The 17,892-nt window shown below is 30.2% G+C and overlaps 1 protein-coding gene across 1 annotated transcript; it reads right to left on the bottom strand.

Annotated features, from left to right (window-relative positions):
* Window positions 1–268: 268 nt before the first annotated feature.
* On the bottom strand, window positions 269–14,924 carry LOC113363108. The gene is made up of 3 exons (XM_026605591.1): window positions 14,787–14,924; window positions 1,307–1,675; window positions 269–1,246 (listed from the first exon to the last, which is right to left on the bottom strand). The coding sequence occupies exons 1-3, from the start codon at window positions 14,922–14,924 to the stop codon at window positions 269–271; spliced, it is 1,485 nt and encodes a 494-aa protein (XP_026461376.1).
* Between the last annotated feature and the right edge of the window lie 2,968 nt (window positions 14,925–17,892).

Below are 17,892 nucleotides of genomic sequence, written 5' to 3'. Positions count from 1 at the left end.
AATTGCAGATTGGAAGCACAAACGGCTCGTCCTGGGGAGCTCGCCAAATTTCAAGGTGACTTTGAATGACCTCTGGTGATGCTCCACTGTTTTTTTAATATTTAGAAAGCGTTACTCATCAATTTTAGTATTTGTTGTCATAAAAAATACCTCCTAAATTACAGATTCCTAGTACAAACGGTTGACTCCGAAGAGCTCGTCAAAGTTTTATATACAAAGGAAGACTTAGATAATGATTACAGGACTATGGCTTCAGCCAACGTCCATTTTATTTTGGAAACTGCCAAGCTTGGCTGGTAGCTCCTTGCGTCTTAACATTGGCATAACTTTCTGCCAACACCAGAGGCTTCAACTTCTCCTCACTCTTAGCACTTTGTTCACCAGAACGCTTCCAGACAACCTTCTGGCCTTGCTGTTGACTTTCTTCACTTTGCAGATGACCTTCTTGGCTTTCTTCAGCATTCGCACTCCTGTCCCAACCGTGGTGATGTTCTTCGTGGTGATGGTGATCGTGGTGGTCAGGCGAAGGGAACCATTCACTAATCCAGACTGGTTTCCAGATTTTCTTCCATGCTGGTACCCAGATTTCTTTCCAGTCAGGAACCCAAATTTGTTTCCAGGCTTCTTTCCATTCAAGTTTCTTGTCAGGCACCCATATTTGTTTCTTGGCTGGTTTCCAAACTTGTTTCCAGTCTTCTTTCCATTCCAACTTTTTATCAGTAGCCCATTCTTGTTTCTTTTCCGTTCGCCAGGTTTGTTTCCAATCTTCTTTCCAAACTAATTTTTTGTCATCAACCCATACTTGCTTTTTGGCAGGCTTCCAGATTTGCTTCCAATCTTCTTTCCATTCCAACTTCTTATCAGGTACCCAAATTTGTTTCTTGGCTGGTTTCCAATACTTCTGCCAAACAGGTTTCCAAACCAACTTCTTCTTCCATAAATCATGAGACGTGTACTCCCAACCTTCATGATCTTTACCCAAATACTTCTCACCGGGGATTCCAACCTTGACCCATTCAGGAACCCAAACCTTCTTCCAGGCTGGTACTTGGATTTCTTTCCATGCTGGCACTTGGATCTCTTTCCAAACTGGTTTCCAGATCTTCTTCCAAGCCGGAACTTGGATTTCTTTCCAAGCAGGGACTTGGATCGGTTTCCAAACTGGTTTCCAGACCTTTTTCCAGTCTGGTACTTGGATTTCTTTCCAAACTGGAACCTTGATCTCTTTCCAAACTGGTTTCCAGATCTACCAACACAAAAATATCAAACAACTTGAATAACCAACCAAATAAATTTACCATCTTACCTTTTTCCAAGCTGGTACTTGAATTTCCTTCCAAGCAGGCACTTGTATCTCCTTCCAAACAGGTTTCCAGATCTTCTTCCAAGCAGACTTCCAAACCTGTTTCTTCGCTGGTTTCCAAACCTTCTTCCATCCTTCTTTCCATGTCAGTTTCTTTTTCCAGTATCCTGGATCGTGTTCTTCGTGGTGATGATGATCGTGATGCTCATCATGGTGTTCGTGTATTATTTCTTCGTGATGATGATGATCTTCGAATCCAATTCTCTGTTCGGGAACTTGGACTTGTGATTGTGATTCTTCAGCTTGCTGATCGATCACTACAGCTTTGGAGTGAACTCTGATTGAGAGGAATGCCACTAGAGATAGTGTGAACTAGAAAAAAGAAATAGATAAAGGAATTATTAGTATTTGGCTGTATTATACTTATAATTGGCAACATGCTGAATTGCCGATAAATATCTACTAGTAGATTAGCTTTGCTATACAGCCTTGACCATAAGGATCTTAAGGATTCGATTTAGAAATTATGACAACTTGAGAACGCCTTGACCCATTGTGATAATTTAAAAACCATTTGATTTGTTTTGAAAATGTCTATCAATCTATAAAATTTAATCAAGTTTTGGTAAATCATTGAGAATTTATAATTAATTTTTTATCAAAATTATCAAACGTTGAAGCCTTACCATAAGGATCTTAAGGATTCGATTTAGAAATTAGGACAACTTGAGAACGCCTTGACCGATTGTAATAATTTAAAAACCATTCGATTTGTTTTGAAAATGTCTATCAATCTATGAAATTTAATCAAGTTTTGTTAAACCATTGAGGATTTATAATTAATTTTTTATCAAAATTATCAAACGTTGAAGCCTTACTATATTGCCTTGACCATAAGGATCTTAAGGATTTGATTTAGAAATTAGGACAACTTGAGAACGCGTTGACCGATTCTGGAAATTCAAACACCATTTGATTTGTTTTGAGATTATCTATCAATCTGTATAATTTATTTAAGTTTTGTTAAACCGTTGTGGATTTATATATTTTTTATCAAAATTATTAAACGTTCAAGACTGTTTTAAGCCATTTTGCAAAAAAACATCTAACTTTTTATCTTTAAATATTTTTAGCCAATATTTTTGCACTAATTATGCAGGATTATATTATTTTTCAGGATTTTATTTTTTCATTTTGAATGTTTTAAGTGTTTGTGTGTTTGGTGTCCTCAAAATTTTGTTTTATTAAATGTTCTTCAAATTTGAACAATTTTTTATATAGTAACATGCTGTTGTAATTACGCCAAAAGATTAATAAAATATTCATTATATTTTAATTTAATATTTTATTTAAGTAAATTCTATCAACTTTTTTACAAAATAAAAAAAATTTCATACTTTTCAATAAATTTTTTTAGAATCTTGCTAAAATCTATAAAAATAAAGAATCGTCTGAATAAATTTAATAATAAATTATAAAGTTAGGTTTGAATTTCATATATTGTTTATGTATTAATAAGTTACTATAAATGCATTATTTATTGCAAAATTTAATTTATGTTTTTATTATTTTTTATTAATATAAAAAAAGTATTTTTAATACAATTTTAAAGATTTTTGCAAAACACTGAAAAAATCAGTTCTAAACCAAGACACGATTTTCTGGACATGATTTTTGAAAAGTAGCGTTTCAAAAGCATTTTTGGAGTATACAGAGTTGCTAAAGAGCATTTTAACTTTAGACAATGCTGTAGATTATTTAATTTCGTATACAAATTTCTAATACACCATATATATTCATATTAATCAAAAGGTTTAAAAGTTATTTGGTGTGAAACAAATAAATGTACTTGTTGTTGTCAGTACTACAAGTATATTGTTTTTGTGCAGGAATAGAAAAATTATATGAAATATGTATATATATATATATATATATATATATATATATATATGTACATTTATATATAATTGTATATGTAACAAAGAATCATAACATATTATGAAATACTTCATGCAAAACACTCTAAATGTGTGAATTATACTAATTTTGGGTTTTTCGTCAACTTTCTATTATTTATTGTATATACATAAATATATATATATATATATATATATATATATATATATATATATATACATATATAAGTATGTATATATATATATATATATATATATATATATATATTTGATATAATAATTATTTTAGCACTAAATTTTTTTCTAATAAATTACTCATTGCAAACACCTTCAATTCAACAATAATTCATACTTAATTCCGATAATTAATTAGCTCTATAAATATTTCATAACTTTTTAATACAAAATGATAAAAAATTGCGTAAAACATCATTTTAAAGATAATTTTATGCCAAATTTATCTTTCAAAGATATTTTTATCCTAAATCGAGTAGTTTGCGAAATATTTATCAAAAAATGCACTCAAAAATCTTAATAAATTTAAAATTCAGTAACTTGGCATGTTTTTCTCTTGTAACTTTTGAACCATTCGATTAATATGAATGATGTACTCGACAAATGTTTACATAACAGTATTATTTATAACATTTCCTAATACCAAAAGTCTTACAATTAATTTAGAAAATGAAGAAAAAGTCGATAAAACTTTTAATTTTGAATTTAAATATCTGTCACGATTGCGTCGTGCATCAACGATATCTATACGAATCGATAATAAATTCGATTATAAATTCGAAATACGAATATTTTATTATATTTTGTACAACATTTGAAAATGTCCTGCCTGGGTCTAATATGGGTCATTATCGGCCCAGTGTAGGATTCACTGGACTATTATGGGATATTTGCTAATGCATATGATGTTCCAAATTTATATTCCATAGATACTTTTACCCTAAATCAACTAGTTTGCGAAATATTTACCGTTTGAAAAAATGCACTTAAAAATCTTAATAAATTTAAAATTTAGTAACTTGGTTATATGTTTTTCTCTTGTAACTTTTAAACCATTCGATTAATATGAATGATGTATTCGACAAATAGTTACAAAATAATATAGTTAACTCTTTGGGGACGGCTGTCCACCTGAGTGGACAAACATACTGTGAGGCAATTTTTTAAACAATGACTCAGTTTGTATCGAAAAGTTGAATAAATTACATATAGCAGTGATGAACAGTGTTATATTTTGAAAATAACTTTAAGTTATTTTAGTATATAAAACTAAACTTTGCTATAAACGACCGAGCGCTTTTAAATATGGCAAAACGACTGGTATATTATTATTATAAATGTGATAATATTATTATTATAAATGTATGTCCTTCAATGACCACAAATTTTTATCAAACAAATTGCATAACATACACAATGAAATCCAGTTTAGAGCCGGTATAGTAGATTCGTTTGAAATCGTCCCGTAAGTGTTAATAACAGTAATTGCTTTACAGCAATTTCGTATACTCTAAACATCAAACTTATCAATCATTGAAACAACATCAGCACTTCAACAGTGGATTCAACCATTCGATTAATATGAATGATGTATTCAACAAATGTTTACATAATAAAACTAGTAATAACATTGCCTGATACCAAAAGTCTCTACAACAATTCGTTATGCTTCAAAAGTGCGTTTGAAAATCGATTATGTTCGTTACGGTATTTCCAATAAGAATCGTGCGTGTTACGCAAGATTCTTATTGGTCGATGTTGGTTTTTTATTCTGTAGGAAGATTTTACGGATATAAAATTGAAAGTGAAATTTTAATGGGAAAAAATATTTCCGGAGGTGTCGTTGACACTTTTATATACGATTAAAGAAATAAATCACTATAATAAAATATATATATATATATATATATATATATATATATATATATCACTATAAATAAATCACTATAATATATATATATAGATAAAAAAGTGATTGATGAAAGAACTAATAGCCTAAGGCATAAGTTACTCCTATAATACTTTATGAAAAGACATGTGCTTTTTTAAAATATATTTATAATTGTTTGAAGTACTTCTTTAGGCGCGACTAGGGTGTAAGTCCGTACAAACGCAACGGAAGTGCGTTACGGCCGAGTCGAGTGCCAATGATTCGTCATTCGCTCTCGATGATATCATTTCTATACGGGTCGATTGTGATTAGACGTCGTATTATGTGCGAGGCTTCTTTTTATGCGTGACTTTGTACGTGCGTACGTCACCGAAAGCGTGAAGCATATTGCTCATTTTTCAGTGTTACATATCATTACATTTTAAGGTTGAATTGTAATACAAATCATGAGTTAATAAAAATGTCAGGATCGGAAAAATATTTTATCCAGTCCCTCATAAATAATTATAGTGTAAATAATAAAACCAATGAAAAATTTGTGCCGTGTAAGAAACGTAAGTTTATTGAAGTAATTTGTATTATTCGAGGTTTTCTAAAGTACTATACACCTTTGAGGTTATTACTAAAATGGGAAAAAATTTTATAGGCAAGACAGATATTACAGTTGTTCAAATAATGAGATTATATTGCCAGCGAAAAAGTCAAAAAAATACAAGCAGTCAATGAATGTATGTTGATTTTAATTCATAAAGTTCTTCAAACACAATTAGATAATGAGTGAAGATTGCAAAAACAATCTTTGTTTAGGCGTTTTTTACCATAATCCACTGTGTGAACGAATATTATAGAATTTATTAATCAGTAATTATTCATTTTTCTAATGGAAGTTCATTTCTAACTGCTAATTACAATGACAAACCGATCATGCCATATTTGAAGTATGACTTTAATTACATTATTGTTTTTAAATATTATACATATTTTTAATGCCATTATAAATATATAATTTATAATTTATCACTATATAAATGTGTATAATGGTTGACACTAATAAATGTGTGCATCACGAGTGGTACCATATTACTAATAAACATTAATCAAAATTGTTATATGATGTATTTATTTTTCTTTAAATGCAATCTTCTACAGTTGCAGATAAGTTTTTTACTTCAATCGCGGGTGAACCCTACGCGCACTTGTTTTTTTTTAAAAAACTACTGTATTTAAAGAATCCGTATAAAATAATAAAACAATATGACATATAATATTATTTTATAACTATTTGTCGATTACATCAATGATACTAATCGAATGGTTTGAAAGTTACAAGAGAAAACTCATGCCAAGTTACTGAATTTTAAATTTATCAAGACTTTTAAGTTCATTTTTTTATATTGAATATTATGCAAACTATTTTGATAAATATTTTCCAAACTACTTTATCAAAATAAAAGTATTTTCGAAAACCGGTTTTCAAATAGTATTTTTGTAAAACCGGTTCTAACCGATTATAAAAATTCGATTAAAAAAATAATACCAGAAATTTTCTAGTGAACTTATACCAAAACCGTTTTTTTAGAAAATCGGTTTTCGAATAGCATTTTTGTAAAACCGGTTTTAACCGGTTAACAAAAATTTGAACTAAAAATTTCTAGTGATTAAAGCAGTACTTTACTGAAATTATTTGCTTTTGACATTTTATGCAACTTGTTACTACGATTTATACAAAAACCGATCTTTTAGAAAACCGGTTGTCGAATAGCTTTTTAAAAAAAAAACGGTTTTAATTGATAATGAAAGATTTGAACTAAAATTTTCTAGTATTTGACTGAAATTATTTACAGTTCATTTTTTTTGATAATTTATTTTATATGCAATCTTGTATATTTAAATAATTTATATAAAATGAAAAATGGCAATTTTTTACAAATTTGCCAATAACATCATTAATAATAATCGAATGGTTTGAACGTTATGCAAGATGTATAGACATGATGCACTTTAAGTAGTTGAGATTATTATTTTGCTTTCTAATGCGATTTTAGAGAATACCGAGTTGTTGCAGAGTCTTTTAATATTAAACAAACTTGTAGCTTATTTAATTTTGTACAAATTTTCATATTAATCGAATGGTTTAAAAGTTACAATAGATATAATAAATAAATGCACCGGTTCTTATTGAGTCTTGTAGGTTTTCCTCCTATCGTAAAGTTTATGTAACTTTTAAGTGGCCAAATGCCACTTACGCTTAGTAATTATTATTATTAATATTATTTATATATTTTCCTCTTTTTACACTCTATATAATTTATTTGACACAGTTGAGTTGTCGTGAACTCGTATTTTCTTTCTTGGAAGAGATTTATGAATAAAAGAAATTAAGAGAGATTTTCTTTCTTTTAATTGTAATTTAATTAATTTTATTTTCCTGTATTTAACCCATATAGAACCTGCATAAGCCTACAGAAAAATTATTGGTATATATATATATATATATATATATATATATATATAACCATTCTAATTGGTAATGGATTATTAGTTCCTCAATAAACAACAACAACAATAACAACAAAAAACAATAAACAATAAAAATAAATTCCAATGCAGTATAGATTGTTGTTTATCGTACAAATTTCTAGGAAGTGAATTCTATTAGACGATAAACAGCCGGAAAAACATTAGAATCCAATAAGAAAAAACAAGAAAGTAGACTTACGTGCATGAGTATGGAATTCTTATTGGAATCTCGTTAAAATCCGATTAAGAGAGAAAAGACACGAGATTTGTTGTTTTGTGACGCAATTTTTGAGTATACCGAGTTTCTGTTTAATACATCATTCATATTAATCGAATGGTTTTTAAGATATCTATTATATAAAAATAAATCGGATTTTTCTTCCTGACGATGTAACTCCAGAACGCACGAACCGATTTCGACGATTTTGCATTCGTTGGAAAGGTCTCGGACTCCGCGAGGTTTATAGCAAAGAAAATTGAAGAAAGATTTCCACAGAAAAGCGGAAAACACTTTTCATTTTTTACATACAGCGTCATTTCTGATACTTAGCATGTACTACAAACTAATATTTTTTGTTTGACTGCTACTCATTTGTTTGACAGCTACTCATTGTTCTCTGCTCAGTTAATTTCATGTGACAAACCGGCATTGTGTTCACTGTGAAATTGTACAAAAAAGTAAAGAATAAGTTATTCGATTCCTAACATTTCAATTGGAAACCATGAAATCAATCACGTGTATTATGCAAATTTTTGTAATAATGGACAATGTTGTAGATTATTTAATTTTGTACTATTTTTTTAATACATCATTCATAGTAATCGATTGGTTTAGAATTTACAAGAAATATAATAAGCAAACGTAATCCTATTATATATCAACCTACTATTTAATTTCAAACGTAATTTTGAAGTATACCAAATTGCTTTGGGTTAACAAGTTATAAGACAATAATATATTAGATAATTCATTTTTCAACAATTTTTCTAAATACATCATTCATATTAATCGAATGGTTTAAAAGTTACAAGAGATATAATAAATAAACGCACGTAAGTCAAATAGTCATTCTATTAGAACCTTCTTTTCGTTCCAATCATCGATCATAACAATTAATTTAGAAAATGAAGAAAAAGTCAATAAAACTTTTAATTTCTACATCAAACATCTGTCACGTTTACGTCATGCATCAACGATATTAATACGAATCGATAAATAAAAAACAAAATATCAAAATGTCCTGGTTGGGACTTATATGGGTTCAAATAGGTCCACTGTAGGATTATTTGGACTATCATAGGATATTTGTTAATAGATAAAATTTTTATGTTGTATCTTAAAAAATAATGTATAAATTATAATGTTGTCTTTGGAAAATTTAAAGATAATTTAATTGTGTATAAGTTCAATACTAATCGATATTTTACAATATTTTGTACAAAATTTTAAAATGTCATTCTTGGGACTAATATGGGACAGTATGGGTTCAATATAGGTTTGTTGGGCCTACAATAGGACATTTGTTGATAAATATAATGTATTTTAAAAAAATAATGGATAAAATTCAATGTTGCCTTTGGAAAATATATAGATAATTAAATTGTGTATTATAAGTTTTTCAAATATGGAAAATATGAAAATAGGTTCACTCTAGGATTCTTGGGACTATTATAGGACATCCGTTGATGGATATGGTGCATTTTGAAAAATAACGAATAAAATTCAATGTTGCCTTTGGGAAATATATAGATAATTAAATTGTGTATAAGTTTTTCAAATATGGAAAATATGAAAATAGGTTCACTCTAGGATTCTTGGGACTATTATAGGACATCTGTTGATGGATATGGTGTATTTTGAAAAATAATGAATAAAACTGAATGTTGCCTTCGGAAAATATATAGATAATTAAATTGTGCATATGTTTTTCAAATATGGAAAATATGAAAATAGGTTCATTTTAGGATTCCTTGGACTATTATAGGACATCCGTTTATGGATATGGTGTATTTTGAAAAATAATGGATAAAATTTAATATTGGGGAATATATAGATTATTAAATTGTGTATAAGTTTTTTTAATAAGAAATTTTTGTTGCTATATTATTTGTTGCTAAATTTAACAACAGAGATGAAGAACTATATATAAATGTTTGTCTTCAGGAAATTTGTAAATAATGTAACTGTATATAAGATTTTAATATGTAAAAAAAATTGTTGCTATATTATTTGTAGCTAAATTTACCAACAAAGATAAAAATTTATATGTGTATAAGTATGAGCATTATCTAATGTTGTTTTGCAAAAAAAGCTTTCTCTCCATTAGTCATAATATTGTTGCAAAAACATGGTATGCAAATTTATCAGCACTTGACAGATTATATATATATATATATATATATATATATATATACAGAGTCAAACTAATATTTTGACAAAATTACAAATTTGCAAAAAATATTAAAAAAATGTAAACTATACCAAATTAAAAAAAAAAAAAAACATTTGTACTAAAAAATGAAAATTAGAAATATGTATTGAATGTTGCTATAATCATCAAAATCCGTCTACACGTTCAAGAGTTATCTGCTTTTTTATCCTTCATCTACATCTTTCTTGAGTGGTTAAAGTATAAGATTAATGGCCAAGAAAGAAACTGTGTGTCTGATCTTTACGAAAATGATAACATCTCAAAACAACATCAATGTGTATCGAATGTCGCTAAAAGCATCAAAATCCGTCAAGACATTCTCTAGTTGTCTTCATTTTTGTCTGTGGTTACTACAACTGGTTTCAATAAATTACGCTGTGGAAAAACGGCTTGTATGATCTTTACGGAAATAAGTACACAATTAAGCAACATCAATACGTCATAAATCATAAATATCCGTCAACATGTTCAAGAGATATCTTCTTTTTCATTCTTTATCTACATCCTTCTGGAGTAGTTAAAATATAGGAGTAACGCCAAAAAAGAAACTGTGTGTCTGATCTTTACGCAAGTGATAACATCTTAAAACAGCATCAATACTCATCAGATGTTGCCAAAACGGCCAAAATCCGTCAACACATTCTGGGGTTATCTTTACTTTGATCTACAGCCTTCTCAAGTAGTCAAAACGAAGTACTTATGCCACACAAAAACGGCTTGTCTGATCTTCATGCAATTTTTACTACCTCAAAAAAACATCAGTACGCATCAAATGCTGCTAAAACCACCAAAATCCGTCAACACGTTCTAAAGTTATCTTCACTTTTGCCTAGAGCCTTTTCAAGTAGTCAAAACGAAGTATCTATGCCAACACAAAAACGGCTCATCTGATCTTCATGCAATTTTTACTACTTCAAAAAAACATCAATACGCATCAAATGCTGCTAAAACCATCAAAATCCATCAACACGTTCTGGAGTTGTTTTTACTTTCATCTACAACCAACCATTACCATAGAAACTGCTCGACCGATTTTCAAGCAAAGTAGGAATAAATTAGCGAAATAAACATCAAAACTCAATTAATTAGTACTTTAACCCACAGCCAGGTATCACATTTAGTTCTAGTACTAATTTTTGTATTATCATCCAGTATTTTCCACACTTTTGACATCGTCACGTTCATTCACAGAATCGTGACATCGTGACTTTGATCTTCTTCAGTGATAATCAATTTATTATTTGCGGAGAAATGTGATAGATTAGAAATCTTCTCCGACAAAGATCTTGTAAAATAGTAAAATAGTAAAAAGATTTAGATTGAAATAAGAAGAACGTTTTGGTTTCTTCATCAGATAAAATTTAATTAAGTGATAAAAATATTATAGATCAGTATGATATAGTAATTTCTATTAATTATTATTTATTAACTTCCCGTAGGGCAAGTTATAGTAATCGCAAAAAAATCGAAAATGAAAATTTGTATATATCTTTACGTTTCAAAACCTTCTGAACATTTTGGCATACCTTAGAGGAATAGGATGTATGCGTGTGTGTGTGCGTGTATGTATGTATGTTCGGATACAAATTTTCGTCGACGATTTCGTGAACACCGATCAAGCGATTTGAATTTTTCAAAAAAAATTCGGTTCCTATTGATAAGGAGACGTGCTGATTAGTTTTTGGCAAAGGCAGGTCTAGCCATTCCGAAGATACAAGGCAAAAAGTGCCCAAAACCGGTAACTCAGTTTTTAAGAGAATGGAGCGTCCGATTTTAATAATTCAAAAAACATTCTACTTGTATTGACAAGATGAAGAACTGATTAAATTTTTGGGAAGGCAGGTCTAGCGGTTATGAACTCTCAATAAAAATAAGTTAAAAGAATGTCATTTGGCTGTCAAAAATGGTTATTGGACATACGTACATGAAATTATCAGATATTTTATAGAGATTTTAATAATGTGTACACATTTTGTGTAAATTTTTTTTGGGTTCCGTACCAAGATTTTACCGTATGGGAAGTTTAAGCAATTTGCCTTAAGGCACGATGCCATGCACCCCACTAGTTTATTATTTTTTAAAGTTATTTTATTTGATTTAAAAAAGAAACAAACATTGTTATATACACAAACGTTTTAGAAATTCACATAATACATCTTCAGGATCTTATATAATTTTTTTTAACTTTTTTATTCAAAACTAATAAGGAGTTTAAAATTAAATGTGATTTTGTTTACTCATATCATAAGTTGCAATTAATTTTTAAATAAATATATCAAAATATCATACGTTTCGGAAATTTCTTGGACCATCTTCAGGATTTTGAATAAAAACATTTAACATTTATACATCTTCAAAGATTAATTTAGATTAGTATATAAAACGTTTTGAAAATTTAAGTTAGACTATCTTCGTGGCCTTGCAAGAAAACTCTCAGGAGATTTTGATTTTTTTTAAATTTTTTTGCAAAAAAACCTTGTTTTTGATTATACGTTTATTATTAGTTATAATTAATTTTTATCTCTAAAAAATAACTCATTTCAAATATTGATCTATACGTTTCATCGTTTCGGAAATTTATATTAGACCATCTTCGCGATCTTAAATTAAAATATTTAGCACATGTTTGAATTTTTAAAAAACTAGATTTTACTCTAGATTGTTTTGTTTAAATCCAAATTAAAAATATTACATATGTACGTATTTACATAAACTTATACTTAACGAAAGGTTTAAAAGTTGCAAGAGATTTAATACAATTTTAATTTTGATTCGAATTGTCAAATACGATTTTAAGTATACCGAGTTGCTGTAGGGCTATATAATATTAGACAATATTGTAGACAATTTAATTTGATACAAATTTCTCATACACATCATTCATACTAATCGAATGAATTGAAATAAATAAAAAACAAGGTGCTAACAAAACCTTGAATGTGTTTTATATTTTCTTGTACAATTTTAAAGTATACCAAATTACTTTGAAGCTTCATTGTAAGACAATATTTTAAATAATTTTGTTTTATATAAATTTCTCATACACACCATTCATACTAATCGAACGCTTCAAAAATTACAAGCATAACAATAAACAATTTACAAGTCCAGACCCGGTGCACTATAAACAGTACAACGGGTCAAATCAAATTAAATCAATTTTTTTTACCAAATCACTTAAAGCATGCACTTTTCAAAACACTCAAAAAACAAAAAAAAACTATTTTAATAAATAAATAATTATAATTTATCCCACTAACCACAAGGTGACGCGTGGCCCGCATGTTGTCACCCGTCACTCCTCTTAGGTCACTTGATCACAAAACTTCGATTTTTTTGGCCAAAATTAAAAAAAAAGCCAAAAAATAAAAAAAATCGTCTTCCAAAAAACACTTGTCGTTTACAAAGTGTGAAAGTGTATTATGTTCTGCTGGCGATTGCGTTTGTTTGACTTTTATATATAGACCGACGACGATGATGAGAGGTGGTAAGTGAAAGACTTTCACGTTGGAATCGAGATTATTAACGAGTTTGGGTAAATGACAGATGATTGGTTATTATTAGGAGTTACGCAAGGACGTGGAAAAGGACTCTTGGTAAGGATGTGCCAAGTTTGGGTGAAGGATTGATGAATGGTCAGGATTGGAAGTTACTCCTGGTAAGGATTTACTAAGTTTGGATAAAGGATAGATGATAGATTTGGATTGGGAGTTACTCCTAATAAGGATTTGCACTGTTTGGGTAAATGACAGATGATTGGTTATTATTAGGAGTTACGCAAGGACGTGGAAAAGGACTCTTGGTAAGGATGTACCAAGTTGGGGTGAAGGATTGATGAGTGGTCAGGATTGGAAGTTACTCCTGGTAAGGATTTGGATAACGAATTGATGAATGGTTTGGATTGGAAAATACTCCTAATAATTAAACGTCCTTGCCTTTATCTAAACTTTGTAAGTCCTTACCAAGATTAACTTTCAACCCTGACCATTCATCAATCTCTTATCCAAATCTTGTTCATCCTTACTATGAGTCCTAATATATGTCCTTGGGTAACTCATAATCATATTCAGTCATCTATGTTTTATATAAACCCTGTAAATCCTTAATAGATAAACTTCTTCAACCTTAACCAATCATACTTCCTTCATCGAAACTCTTTAAATCCTTACCAGAAAACTTCTCACAATCCTATCCAATCACCTATCCTTTATCCAAACCTTGCTAATTCTTTCTAGAAGCTTTTGCACAATTCTAACCATCATCTTTAATCATCCAAACTTGGTAAATCCTTATTAATCGAAATTATTAACGAGTTTGGGTAAGTGGCAGATGATTGGTTATTATCAGGAGTTGCGCAAGAACGTGGTAAAGGACTCTTGGTAAGGATTTATGAAGTTTGGTAAAGGATTGATGATTGTTCAGGATTGGAAGTTAATCCTGGCAAGGATTTACTAAGTTTGGATAAAGGATAGATTATAGATTTGCAGTGGGAGTTACTCCTAATAAGGATTTGCAGTGTTTCTGGGTAAATGATAGATAATTGGATATTATTACGAGTTACGCAAGGACGTATAAAAGGACTCATGGTAAGGATGTACCAAGTTTGGGTAAAGGATTGATGATTGGTCAGGATTGGAAGTTACTTCTAGTAAATTTGGATAAAGGATTGATGAATGGTCTGGATTGGAAAATACTCCTGATAATTAAACGTCCTTGCCTTTATCTAAACTTTGTAAATCCTTACCAGGATTATCTTTCAATCCTGTTAGATTCATCAATCTCTTATCCAAATCTTGTATATCCTTACCATGAGTCCTATTATATGTCCTTGGGTAACTCATAATCATATTCAGTCATCTATGTTTTATATAAACCCTGTAAATCCTTAATAGATAAACTTGTTCAACCTTAACCAATCATACTTCCTTCATCGAAGGAAATAAATAAAAAATAAATAAACTCTTTAAATCCTTACCAGAAAACTTCTCACAATCCTATCCAATCACCTATCCTTTATCCAAACCTTGCTAATCCTTTCTAGAAGCTTTTGCACAATTCTAACCATCATCCAAACTTGGTAAATCCTTATTAATCGAGATTATTAACGAGTTTGGGTAAATGACAGATGATTGGTTATTATTAGGAGTTACGCAAGGACGTGGAAAAGGACTCTTGGTAAGGATGTACCAAGTTTGGGTAAAGGATTGATGATTGGTCAGGATTGGAAGTTACTTCTAGTAAGGATTTACCAAGTTTGGATGATTGCAGATGATGGTTAGAATTGTGCACGAACTTTCTGTAAGGATTCATAAGAATTGGATAGGATTGTGATGTCTTCTAGTAAAGATTTAAAGGGTTTGGATAAAGTATGAATGATTGGTTAAGGTTGAGCAAGGTTTTCTAGTAAGGATTTACAGGGTTTTAATGAAGCATAAATGACTTAATATGATAATGAATTACCCAAGTACGTGTGAAAGGACTCTTGTTAGGATGATAAAGGATAGATGATAGATTTCGATTGGGAGTTACTCCTAATAAGGATTTTTAGTGTTTGGATAAGGGATAGATGATCGGCTAGCAATGTATGCGGACTTCTAGTAAGGATCTACAAGGTTTAGATAAAAGATTGATAAATAATCAGGATTGTGAGTCATTCCTAGTATAGATTCTTTAGGTTTAAAAAGTTTGGATAAAAGATAGATGGTTGGTTGAAGTTATGCAAGGTTTTCTAGTAAGTATTTATAGGACTTCTATAAAGCATAGGTAAGGATCTACACGGTTTGGGTAAAGGATTAATGAATGGTCAAGATATTAAGTTACTCCTGGTAAGGATTTACTAAGTTTGGATGAAAGATGGATGATTGAGGATGATGATTAGAATTGTGCAAGAACTTATAGTAAGGATTTACAGGGTTTCGAAAAAAGCATAGATGATGGAATATGATTATGAGTTACGCAAGGACGTGTAAAAGGACTCTTGGTAAGGATATACCAAGTTTGGGTAAACGATTGATGAGCTGGCAGGATTGGAAGTTACTCCTGGTAAGGATTTACTAAGTTTAGATGAAGGATGGATGATTGGTTAGAATTGTGCAAAGACTTCCTGTAAGGATACAAAAGAATTGGATAAAAAATAGATGATTAGATAGGATTGGAAGAAGATTTCTGATAAGGATTTAAAGGGTTTGGATATAGGATGAGTAATTGGTTAAGATTGTGCAAAGTTTTCTAGTAAGGATTCACATAGTTTGATGAATGGTCAGGATTAGAAGAGACTCCTACTAAAGATTTACTAAGTTTGGATAAAAGATTGATGATTGGATAGAATTGTGCGAGGACTTCCACTAAGGATTTACTAGCTTGGATAAAAGCTAGGATTGTGAAAAGTCTTCTACTAAGGATTAAAATGCAAAGTCTTAACCAAGATTTAAACGTAAGATTTTGAAGGGTTTGGATAAAGGGTAGATGATTGGATAGGATTGTGAGAAGTCTTCTGGTAAGAGAAGTCTTCTGATGGATGATTGGTTAAGATCGTGCAAGGATTTACAGGATTTATAATATACAACATAAATGATGGAATATGATTATGAGCAAGGACGTATAAAAGGACTTCTAGGAAGGACTCACACATGAGACTGCCACTACATGATAGGTCAGGCTTGGGAATACAAGGATGTGTGCTAAGACTCCTACTAAGAAGATACGAAGTTCAGATAAAAGGCAAATAAACGGTTAGAGTTAGGAGAATGTACTTGTTTGACAAACACATGACGGGTTAGGATTCTAGTAAGGATTTTAATAAAATAAAATAGATCATTATCCACTTTAAGGAATAACTCAAGGACGTGTGAGAAATTTTTATATTACTTGGATTAAGAATAGATGGTTAGTCAAGATTAGGAGTTCCTCCTAGTAAGGATTTACAGAGTTTGGACCAAAGGTAGATGATGAATACGAGGATTCCTGCCTGGCTTTGACAAGTTTTGCGTAATAGGTAGATGACTGGTTAGGATTGACAGTTACTTCTAGTAAGGATTTACCAGGTTTAGGTTAAGAATAAATAATTGGTTAGGGTTGGGAGTTTTTTCTACTAAGGATTTACAAGTTGTAGGTAAAGGATTTATGAATGGTTGGGACTCGCAATTTAGGAATTGGGAGTTCCTCCTACCAATGGTTTCCATGGTTTGAGTAAAAGATAAATAATTAGTTAACATTAAGAGATACTCCTTGTAAAGATACTTAGGGGTTGACTAAAGGATGGGCGATTGTTTAGGACAGTGGAAAAAATTCTAGTAAGGTTTTTTTGTAATTTGGGTTAAGGATAGATAATTGGCTAAGATTGGGAGTTACTTCTTGAAAAGATACATAGGTTTAGTGATTGGTCAGGAATGTGTGAGCTCCAGTAAGGATTTCTAAGGTTTGGATAAAAGATAGATAAATCATTAGAATTTGGAGTTACTCCTGGTATGGATTCTTTGGATTTGGACAAAAGATAGATGATTAGTTAGACTTGTGCAATGACTTCTAGTAAGGATTTACAAGGTTTGGGTAAAGTATAGATGATTGGTTAAGATTTTCTGATATGGTCTTACTGCTATATGGTGGTTAGTTAGGAGTTGCACTTGTGCGAGGATTTTGATCAAGAGTCCTAGTAAGATAGGTTTGGGTAAGATATAGAAGTTTTTTTTATTAATTGGAAGTTACATCTAAAGATTCAAAGGTTTGGTCAAGAGTAGATGGTAGTTGGTCAATATTGAGAGTTAGAAAAGGCGCCTGCAAAGATCCCTACTAAAAATTTCCAGGGTTTAGATAAAA

The sequence above is a fragment of the Ctenocephalides felis genome, unplaced genomic scaffold, assembly GCF_003426905.1.
Source record: "Ctenocephalides felis isolate EL2017-DRISC unplaced genomic scaffold, ASM342690v1 CF-g0.4_SCAFFOLD_00845, whole genome shotgun sequence".
NCBI classification, from domain to species: domain Eukaryota; kingdom Metazoa; phylum Arthropoda; class Insecta; order Siphonaptera; family Pulicidae; genus Ctenocephalides; species Ctenocephalides felis.
This window is presented reverse-complemented; position numbering and strand designations above follow the sequence as displayed.